The 12,152-nt window shown below is 37.0% G+C and overlaps 1 protein-coding gene across 1 annotated transcript in view; it reads right to left on the minus strand.

Annotated features, from left to right (window-relative positions):
* LOC141402034 (uncharacterized) overlaps positions 1–12,152 on the minus strand; it is a 1,128,858-nt gene that overhangs the window by 371,822 nt on the left and 744,884 nt on the right. Inside the window, exon 5 of the mRNA XM_073982660.1 lies at positions 8,349–8,476. Coding sequence (XP_073838761.1) covers positions 8,349–8,476 — 128 coding nt within the window. The remainder of the gene's footprint in view (positions 1–8,348; positions 8,477–12,152) is intronic.

Here is a 12,152-nt window from a genome sequence, read left to right on the forward strand (position 1 = left end):
TTACTTGTTTTTACAGTCTTAGACTAGAGATGGTTTTTACCGGGTATTTACCCGGTAAATACCCATTTGTGGGTATTTACTATATTGAATGGCAAATACAACATTTTACACCCTATTCCTGGGTTTAGGTTGTAAATTCGTTTCAAAATGGATAGTTTTACAATACTTTAAACTAGTGGGTAAATACTTGGGTAAATACCCGAGTATTTACCCAAGTGTTGGGTAAAAACTCTTTAACTGCCGAACCACTTGACGTAGGCTGACAAAACTTGGCATAAAGCTTACTTATGTCAAAAGAACTTTTGGTACTGAACATGGGGTCTCTGGGTCCATGTTTTGATATAGCCCCATATACCTCCCGATTTAAGGTATTTTTTTACCTATTAGCCTTATTGTACAATCATATTGGCTGAAATTTGGCATAGTGAGTTCTCAATATGTAGAAAATACCCTTGCAAAAACTTTTCAAGATAGGTCCACGTTTTCTAATAGCCCCCATATAAGGGTACCCCGATTTCGAGTATTTACCCAAATTTTGGGTAAAAACTCTTTAACTTCCGAACTACTTGACGTAGGCCGACAAAACTTGGCATAAATTTTTCTTATGTCAAAAGAACTTCTGGTACTGAACATGGGGTCTCTGGGTCCATGTTTTGATATAGCCCCCATATAGCCGTACCTCCCGATTTAAGGTATTTTTCATCTATTAGCCACATTTTACAACCAAATCGGCTGTACTTTGGCACAGTGAGTCCTCAAGGAGTAGAAAATATCCTTGCAATATAGGTCCACGTTTTCTAGTAGCCCTCATACAAGGGTACCCCGATTTCGAGTATTTATAAGGGTACCCCGATTTCGAGTATTTACCCAAAAGTGGGTAAAAACTCATTAGCTGTCGAACCACTTGACGTTGGCTGACAAAATTTGGCTCAAAACTTTCTTATATCAATAGTAATAAAGGTATTGAAATTGTAGTCCCTGGGTCCATGTTTTGATATAGCCCCCATATAGCCGTACCTCCCGATTTAAGGTATTTTTAACTATTAGCCACATTTTACAATCATACTGACTGTAATTTGGTACAGTGAGTTCCCAATATGTACAAAATATCTTTGCAAAAAATTGTCGACGTAGGTCCACGTTTTCTTGTAGCCCCAATATGGGTTTCTGAAATCGGAAGGCTATATCAAAAAGTGGACCCAGGGACTCCATTTTCAATACCCTTATATGGCGGCTGCAAGAAAGTGTGGACCTACGTTGACAAATATGTATGTGCAAGGATGTATTATACTCCTTGAGGACTCACTGTGCCAAATTACAGCCAAATTGGTTGTAAAATTTGGCTAATAGATGAAAAATACCTTAAATCGGGAGGTACGGCTATATGGGGGTTATACCAAAACATGGACCCAGGGACTCCATTTTCAATACCTTTGTTACTATTGATATAAGAAAGTTTTGAGCCAAATTTTGTCAGCCAACGTCAAGGGGTTCGACAGTTAATGAATTTTTACCCACTTTTGGGTAAATACTCGAAATTGGGGTACCCATATATGGGGGCTATATCAAAACATGGACATAGAGACCCCATGTTCAGTACTAGAAGTTTTTTTGACATAAGAAAGATTTATGCCAAGTTTTGTCAGCCTACGTCAAGTAGTTCGGCAGTTAAAGAGTTTTTACCCAAAATTTGGGTAAATACTCGAAATCGGGGTACCCTTATATGAGGGCTATTAGAAAACGTGGACCTATGTTGACTAGTTTTTGCAAGGGTATTTTCTACATATTGAGAACTCACTATGGCAAATTTCAGCCAATATGATTGTACAATGAGGCTAATAGGTAAAAATACCTTAAATCGGGAGGTACGGATATATGGGGGCTACGTCAAAACTTGGACCCAGAGACCCCATGTTCAGTTCCAGAAGTTCTGTTGTTATAAGAAAGATTTATGCCAAGTTTTGTCAGCCTACGTCAAGTGGTTCGGCAGATAAGGAGTTTTTACCCAATATTTGGGTAAATACTCGAAATCGGGGTACCCATATATGGGGGCTATAAGAAAGCGTGGACCTACGCTGACAAATGTTTGCAAGGATATTTTATACTCATTGGGGACTTACTGTGCCAAATTATAGCCAATTTGGTTGTAAAATGTGGCAAATAGATGAAAAATACCTTAAATCGGGAGGTACGGCTATATGGGGGCTATATCAAAACATGGACCCAGAGACCCCATGTTCAGTACCAGAAGTTCTTTTGACATAAGAAAAATGTATGCCAAGTTTTGTCGGCCTACGTCAAGTAGTTCGGAAGTTAAAGAGTTTTTACCCAAAATTTGGGTAAATACTCGAAATCGGGGTACCCTTATATGGGGGCTATTAGAAAACGTGGACCTATCTTGAGAAGTTTTTGCAAGGGTATTTTCTACATATTGAGAACTCACTATGCCAAATTTCAGCCAATATGATTGTACAATAAGGCTAATAGGTAAAAAAAATACCTTAAATCGGGAGGTACGGATATATGGGGCTATATCAAAACATGGACCCAGAGACCCCATGTTCAGTACCAAAAGTTCTTTTGACATAAGTAAGCTTTATGCCAAGTTTTGTCAGCCTACGTCAAGTGGTTCGGCAGTTAAAGAGTTTTTACCCAACATTTGGATAAATACTCGAAATCGGGGTACCCTTATATGGGGGCTATTAGAAAACGTGGACCTATGTTGACAAATTTTTGCAAGGATATTTTCTTCATATTGAGAACTCATTGTGCCAAATTTCAGCCACTATGATTGTACAATGAGGCAAATAGACAAAAAATACCTTAAATCGGGAGGTACGGTTATATGGGGGCTATATCAAAACATGGACCCAGAGACCCCATTTTCAATGCTAGATATTCTCTTGACATAAGTAAGATTTGAGCCTAATTTTGTCAGCCTACGTCAAGTGGTTCGGTAGTTAATGAGTTTTTACCCAACAAGTATTTACCCAATTGTTTAAAGTATTCTAAAACATTCCATTTTGAATAGATTTCATAGCCTACACCCAGAAAGATGTTGTATTAGCGATTCAATATAGTAAAAACCCAAATAAATACCCACAAATGGGTATTTACCCGGTATTTACCCAATTTACCGGGTATTTACCCATTGGGTATTTACCCATTGTCCATCTCTAGTCTTAGATATTTAGCTGTCAACAAAGCCGATTGATTGTTTCCAACCTGTTATTTTATTTTTATTTTTTATTTTATTTTTATTTTTAAAAAAAATATCCTTTGACACCATCTGTTAGGTGATGACGCCGCATATTTAGCCTTTTTACACATCGTTGTGTTGAACTATGTATATTTACCTTTTCCTTCTTCTTTTCCAACATTTGAAAATGTTTAAAGAAAAACGTATTTAGTTAACCTTTTTTCGTTCACATGTATGCCTCAAAGTCACAATACCTTAAACATTTAGAGACTTTTGCAGAGATGAAAAAAAAAACGAACAACAAACATAACAACAACGACAACAACATTAATATCAATATCATCTATCGTATAACCTTTTGTAAACAGCTTAAATTTAAGCTTATTACCTTGTTTTTTTTTTCTTCTTCTCCATGCAATCCTTATATAAAGTTAAAAGGATATATCGTTAAAAAGGATTTCTGTCGGAAAAAATAAATAGGAGAAAATATCCAACACAACACCTCCATCAAAAGATATTTAAAGCCGTATGTGTAATGTGTGTGTGTCTGTGTATTTTACCTTTTGGAAAATTCTGATCACATATCGAATAACAGAATATACGCATTTGCAGAGCACCTGTACACACACACACACTCAAACGTGTGGACATACATGTGTTCTTGTGTAATGGAATATAACTGAGAAAATTTAAAAATGCTTTAAACTTTGAAAGCGCGTTACTGCATAAAAAGGTCATGGCATAAACATCAATAATTTGAAAGACATTTTTCTCTTTATGCACAAATGGGCCAAAAATCAGACCATACCAACATACTCCAGACTAAGGGTTCATTCTGAATTAATTTGAGTCCACATCAATCTACACTATGCCATGACTACAACTAAAACCTGCAATTGGTTACTTCGCCTTATTCTTATCTTATCTTATCTTATCTTATCTTCTTTCTTATCTACTCTTTCCATTATCCTCTGAACTTTAAACTTTTTAAATCGTTAATACAATTTTCCCCTTTACCCCATCTCATTATCATAAAAGTAATTCTGTTCCCCGTAATTTTATTTTTTTTTTCAAAATAATGATAATTTTGTAATACCACACCGGCTTAATATGCAATTAGGTTTTCCCGTGAATTTGAATATCCTACAAACCGAACGAACTACTTTGCATATCAAGGATATTATCATTCACTTGTTCGGTTTTCGTTGTTCTGATTATTCTCATGCAGTTGTTATTTTCCAAGAAAACTATCAACTTAGTTAACGACCAACAAACAAACAATGAAACCTCATAACAACAATAACAAACAACAATCAGGACAACAATGGCACCAATAAATGATAAATTTATAAAGTTTTGCGGCACGCAAAGAGAGCAACCACTGGACAGTGGCATTTTGAGAAATAAAATTTACCAAACAAACGGTAAGAAGAAAATATTTAACAGTCTTCTAAAGAAATTTTTAAGGGAAGTCTTTCATGAGAAGTCATCCAGGTCCAAGTTTTCTATGGGAACACCTACAGGTCTTCTAGGTTTGCTATGATAAAACACCCATGTATTTTATAAAAAGACCTTCTGTGAGGAGTCATTCAGGTCCTCTCTGAAAAGAACTCCATGTCCGCAATAAACAGACACCCACGTCCTCTAATAGTAGACCCACAGGTCTTCATTAAGAGGAATACGTGGAAGTAATAGAAAACCTAAGACCCCAGGTCTTTAATGATAAGACCTGTAGTGCGATCCTCTAACTCATTTTTGAGTTACCGACAATAGTCGGTAAAATTAAAATGCTTATAATTTCGGTAATTACCGCTGTTTTTCGGCACGTTAGCGACGAATAAAAAACAGTCGTAAAGTTCTACAGATAGCATGAGTGTTGTCAACTTTTATTTGAACTTTTCATTCATAATTTCGCGTTTTATTTTTAACGATTTTGTCGGTAAAAATATGTTAGAGAATCGCACTACTGGTCTTCAATGTTGCTAGCAGACCTCCGGGACTTCAATGAGAAGAACTCCAGTTCTTCGATGAGAGGACGTCCATGACTGTTATAAGCAGACATCCACATCCTCTAATATCAGACCCCCAGGTTTTCGATGAGAATATGTACCTCCAGATTTTCTATGATATAATACCACCAGGTCTTCTATGAGAAGACCTTCAGGTCACCTATGAGGAGAATTCCAGTTTATCTAAAATAAGTCTATGAGGTCTTCTATGAAAATACTTCCAGGTCTTTTTAGGAAGAAATCCAGATTTTCTATGACAATAATTCCAGGTCTTCTTAAGGAAAAACTCCAGGTTTTCTATAAGAAGACATCCAGGCCTTGTATGAGAAGACTTTCAGGTCTTGTATGAGAAGACTTCCAGGTTTTCTATGAAAGGACCTTCAGAGTTTCTATGAGAAGAAATACAGGTTTTCTATGAGAAGACCTACAGGTCTTCTATGAAAAGACCTCCAAATCTCCTACAAGAAGACCTACAGGTCTTCCATGAGAAGACGTCCAGGTCTTCTACGAGAAGAACTCCAGGTTTTCTATGAGAAGACCTCCAGGTCTTCTACGAGAAGACCTCCAGGTTTTCCAGGTCTTCTATGAGAAGACCTCCAGGTCTTCTATGAGAAGACCTCCAGGTCTTCTATGAGAAAACCTCCAGATCTTCTATGAGAAGACCTCCAGGTCTTCTATGAGAAGACCTCCAGTTCTTCTAAGAGATGACATCCAGGTCTTCTATGAGAAGACCTCCAGACCTTCTATGAGAAGAATTCCAGGTCTTCTAAGAGAAGACCTCCGGGTTTTCTATGAGAGGGCCTTCAGAGTTTCTATGAGAAGAAATACAGCTTTTCTATGAGAAGAAATACCTTCTATGAGAAGACCTCCAGATCTTCTATGCGAAGACCTCCATGTCTTCTATAAGAAGGCCCCCAGGTTTTCTATGAGAAGAAATACAGGTTTTCTATGAGAAAAAATGCAGGTCTTCCATGAGAAGAACTCCAGGTCTTCTATGAGAAGACCTCCAGGTTTTCTATGAGAGGACCTTCAGACTTTCTATGAGAAGAAATACAGTACTTCTATGAGAAGACCTCCAGGTCTTATATGAGAGGAACTCCAGGTCTTATATGAGAAGACCTCCAGGACTTTTGTAAGAAGACTTTCAGGTCTTTTGTGAGAATACCTCCAGATCTTTTGTGAGAACAATTCCAGATCTTTTGTGAGAAGACCTCCAGGTCTCTATGAGAAGACGTCCAGGTCTTCTATGAGAAGACCTCCAGTTCTTCTATGAGAAGACCTCCAGGTCTTCTATGAGAAGACCTCCAGGTCTTCTATGAAAAGACTTCCAGGTCCTTTATGAGAAAACCTCCATGACTTCTATAAAAAGACCTCCAGGTCTCTATAAAAAGACCTCCTTTATGAGAAGACCTCCAGTTCTTCTAAGAGATGACATCCAGGTTTTCTATGAAAAAAGCTCCAGGTCTTCTACGAGAGGACCTCCAGGTCTTCTATGAGAAGACCTCCAGATCTTCTATGAGAAGAATTCCATGTCTTCTAAGAGAAGACCTCCGGGTTTTCTATGAGAGGACCTTCAGAGTTTCTATGAGAAGAAATACAGCTTTTCTATGAGAAGAAATACAGGTTTTCTATGAGAAGAAATACAGGTTTTCTATGAGAAGAAATACCTTTTATGAGAAGACCTCCAGATCTTCTATGCGAAGACCTCCATGTCTTCTATGAGAAGGCCCCAGGTTTTCTATGAAAAGAAATACAGGTTTTCTGTGAGAAAAAATGCAGGTCTCCCATGAGAGGACCTCAAGGTCTTCTATGAGAAGACTTCCAGGTCTTCAATGAAAAACCGCTAGGTCTTCTGTGAGAAGGTCTCCTGGTTTTTAATGAGACGACTTTCTGGTCTTCTATGAGAAAATCTCCAGATCTTCTATTCGAAGGCAGTAGCCGATTTCCATACTTTGCACATCGTAATATTTCTACCAGCTATTGATCAGGTTCGAATATGAACTATATCGGTCCACTGCTTCGGGTACCTCCCACATAAAATTTCGGACGAACGCAATTTATGACTTGCACTCGAATCTTTAAGAAGAACTTCAGGTTTTCAAAAAAATAAAGGTCTTTTATGAAAAAAACCTACATGTCCTCTATGAAAAGACCTTTATGTCCTCTATGAAAAACCTAACCACGGACAAGTCCATATTTTCTGAAAATTGGGCCAAAAACTTAAAAAAATCCCTCACGTCCACCATATGTAGTGGATGGAGCGCGCCACAACTTTCAAACTGAATACTAGGTTGTTCAGTGTTTACATATCGTAATATTTTTGCAAATCTTAGTCTAAGTTCGGTCCACTCCTTCTGATACATGGTACGCGCAATGTCTCAAAAACGGAGCATGATTTGGTCCAAACTTTGGATCTAGTAATATTTGGTCCAAACTTAGTTTATGTTCGAAAATGGAACATATCGGTCCACCCCTTAGGGTACCTCCCCCACAAAAGTTCAAAATGTTGGTTTAAGTGCAGTTTAGGGTCTGTTCGAGGATCCTTTGGAAATTTTTATCGAAGGTACTTCATGTGGTTCTGTTTACAGCGATATTATATTTTTCGTGGGCAAGTCCATGCATTCTGATGTAATGCTACAACTTTTCTAAATTAAATTGACTTTTTTGGACCTTCAGGTCTTCTAAAAGAATATATTCATGTTTTCACGAGAAGGGCTCCAAATTGTTGATGTTGAAACCCCGCCATTATTCTGGAAGTAAACATCCAAGTCTTCTATAAGTAGACATTTTCTATTAGGTCTTCTATGAGAATACCTCTTGGTCTTCTGTCTATTATGTTTCAGGCTATTGGCTATTATGTCGCACTATACAAAGCATCTGTACCACTGTACCTATTGCCTATTGCTTTATTTGCTTTACAAACAAAAAATAAAAACGCTCGATATGAAATTTTTTATTGCCATTTTGTAACCGAAATAAATAATAACTTCGACATTCATAAATATTGGAATATCAGTCGTTATATTTTAAACTGAAATAGGTAGACGAATTGAGTAATGTTTTGCAAAATTTTCATTTGTTCATTGTTTTTTATTTATACTTTTGAACATTACTTTACAGACATTAATATCCATACATACCTTGTTATCCTTTTGCCATGAACATGTGCCACGTTTATCGATAACTTTGCACGTTAATAGAGCGTCCTGACCTGGATTCACTTCCGAGTACTTTGGCTGTTCGGCGAATCTTTGAAAGCAATGAATTCCTGGAATGAAATAAAATGAGAACACACCATCAGAATGGATTGACTGAGTGTGTGATATTAACAAAGGGTTCCCATGGATAGTTTGATTATACTGTGGCGGTGGTATTTTCCCTCTTTTGTACTTAATTAAAAAGTAGTTATCGTTTCTTTACTATGAAGAAGAATATTAATACACAGAGGCAGTAACAGAGAGCACATATGAGTACATACATATTTACATATGTAATAATATATGTATGTGTTTGCGTTTGTATGGATGATATTAAAATACAAAATGCATTTGGTATCGTTTTTGTTTGAGCAAGGAAAGATATTAACCATCAAATTTTATTGATGACTATCATGCCAAGATTACGGTTGAAGTTTGCATTTGTATGGAGCTGCAAATAAATAGATGATTTATATGCAAAAGAAAGAAATTATTGGAAAAACTTAATTTAAAGAACATTCATTTCGTTTCTTCTCTAGAAAATTTTTTTCTATGATGACCAAAAATTGCCGGAAAAAATCGTTGTAATATCCCTAAAATATGTTATTTGCTTTTAAAATATTATTCTTTTTATACCCTCAACATTTATGCTAACGTGGGTATATATGTACATACACTTTCATACGGGCAAAATGTGCCTCATCGAAATAATGCACGGTGCTCTTGAATCAAATTTAAATGGAAGGTGCTTACACCTGGGAAGTTTTTACGGATTCTAAAACTACAATGTTCATAGATGAGAAAAATCAAAAAACAAAAAAAAATCCCCGGAGCGCTTTTTAAATAAATCGCGATTCAAGTTGACATTTTTAGGGGTTGTTTAGGTTTTTGCGATTTTGCTTGGAAACCGCAAGTCATATCAAAATGGAAATAAAGAAAATGTTTTAGCTATCAAAATTCTCTACAAGATTGACCTTAATGATATTTTCGTAGGTTTTACAACTTTTGAGATATAGAAGTTGAAATTAGGACAATTCAAATTTAATTCAATTCTGTATCGTCTCCTTATAAAACAATGTCATGACTGCAATTTCCCAACTTAAACTTATATATCTAAAAAATGGTACAACCTAGGAAAAATTACATAAGCCAGTCTAGTAGAGAATTTTCACAGCTATAAGATTTTCTCAGGTCCCATGCCGATAAGACTTGCCGTATTCAAGCAAAATCGCGAAAACCCAACAAAAAACCTAAAAATGTAAACTGAGCTTCTTTATCTCAAAAATGGTACAGTCTGAGAACAAATCATAAACATTAATCCTGTAGAGAATTTTCACAGCTACAACATTTTCTTCAGCTCCATTTCGATTGGACTTGCGGTTTCCAAGCACAATCGTGAAAACCTAAAAAAGTGAATATTGACCGCGATTTATTTAAAAATCCCTACAGCGATTTTTTCTTGTTTTTGGATTTTTCTCATCTGTGAACATTGCTGTTTGAGAATTCACAAAAACTTCCCCTGTGTAAGCGGTTTTCATTAAAAGTTAGTTAAGGCGCACCCTTCATGACATTGTTTTATAACGGGCGATACAGTCAGTGCATTGTCCCAATTTGAACTTCAATATCTCAAAAATGGTAAAACCTACGAAAATACCGTAATGGTCAATCTTGTAGAGAATTTTCATAGCTACAACATTTTTTCAGTCTCATTTTGATAGGACTTACGGTTTCTAAGCAAAATTGTGAAAACCTAAACAACACCTAAAAAGTTCAATTTGAATCGCGATTTATTTAAAAAGCGCTCCGGCGATTTTTTTTGTTTTTTGATTTTTCTCATCTATGAACATTGTAGTTTCAGAATCCGCAAAAACTTTCCAGGTGTAAGCACCTTCCATTTAAATTTGATTCAAGAGCACCGTGAATGGTTTTAGACCCCAAGTATGTTTGGACGAAATCCGTTTCAGACAATTTGGAGTTGATTTAGCAATGTCCGTCCGTTTGTCTGTCTTTCTGGCTGGCTGGTGCGCACGGTAACTCTCGAATGGATCAACCGATTCGGTTCACAATTTGGCTTTCGTAATGTTTTGCCCAAACTTAGTTTAAGTTCGAAAATGGGCTATATCGGTTAACTCTTTCCTGTACATCCCCCAAAAAAGTTCAAAAATGTTGGGAAAAATTGTGCGCACGATAACTCTTAAAGGGAGTGACCGATGTAATCCATACTTTGCACATACTAATATATCTACCAGATATAGATCAGGTTCGAATACGGACTATATTTGTCTACTCCTTCTGGTACCTCTCACACAAAATTTCGGATAAGTTCACTTTAAGACCTGCTCTCGAATCACTGTGATTTTTGTTGGAGCGATTTGCATTCGCTACCTCCATTACGACGGTAAAAATTTTTCTTGGGAAACAGCCCGAAAAGTGTAAAAAAACCCTATGTCACCAAATGTGGCGGTCGGAGAGCACGATAACTCTCGAACTGTTTAACCGATTTGGTCCAACATTTGATCTTCGTCATATTATATCCAATTTTAGTTTCATGGGGCAATACCGGTCCACAACTACCGGTACTTCTCCCCAATATTTAAAAAATTTTACTAAAACGCTAGGACGATATCACTTGAATTGGGCAACCAATTTGGTCCAAACTTTGGATCTTCTAATATTTTGTCAAGATTTAGTTTAACTTCTAAAATGGCCCATATCGGTCCTCCCTAAGGGTATCTCCCCCACAAAAGTTCAACATTTGTGTCTTAGTGCAGTTAATTCCTAATCCACATTTTTGTCGGCAAGTTCAAATGTCCAGAAAGGGCTACAAAATTCTGAATAGACCTGAAATACATTCGATCTGTCCGTAGGTGAAAGTTTCACTTCACAATGGCTGAGGGTATATATCTGTCGGCAAAGCCGACTGACACTTTTTATACCCTCAGCCTTTAGGCTAAAGAGGGTATTTACACTTTGATACGACCAAAAATGTGCCTCATCGAAATAATGGTTTTAGACCCCAAGTATGTTTGTACGATATCCGTTTCAGACAATTTTGGGTCGATCTAGCAATGTCCGTCCGTCTGTCTGTCTGTCTGGCTGTTGCGCACCATAACTCTCGAACGGATCAATCGATTCGACATAGATAAGGTTCCAATATGGACCCTATTGGTCCACTCTTTCGGGTACCTCCCACACAAAATTTTGCTTAAGTGCAGTTTAAGGCCTGCACTCGCTTTGATTTTTGTTGCAGCCACTTGTATTCACTACCCCCATTACGACGATATAATTTTTTTCAGGAGCAAGTCCATACTTCCTCAGAAATCAGCACAAAAACTGCAAACAACCCATATAATACCATGTGTCGTAGTTGGAGCGCACGATAACTCTCGAACGGCTCAACATATTTGGTTCAAATTTTGGGTCTTTCAATATTTTGTCCAAACTTAGTTTAAGTTCGAAGATAGACAATATCGGTCCACTCCTTCCGGCACCTCCCCCACAAAGGTTCAAAATTTTTCGCCAAGATTTTGGGCATGATAACTCTAGGAGGAAGTAACCAAATTGAGCCAAACTTTGCTATTGTTAATATTACTTTCAGGCATAGATCAGGTTCTAATATGGACTATATCGGTCCACTCATTTGAGTACCTCCCACACAAAATTTGATCTCATTAATTTGTGATGCAGCACGGTGGCACCCAAGCAAAATATCCATACCCCCATTATTATAAGTATTCTTTTGTTATA

This window comes from Musca autumnalis, unplaced genomic scaffold, assembly GCF_047663935.1.
Source record: "Musca autumnalis isolate F117 unplaced genomic scaffold, ASM4766393v1 scaffold_1, whole genome shotgun sequence".
Lineage (NCBI taxonomy): Eukaryota > Metazoa > Arthropoda > Insecta > Diptera > Muscidae > Musca > Musca autumnalis.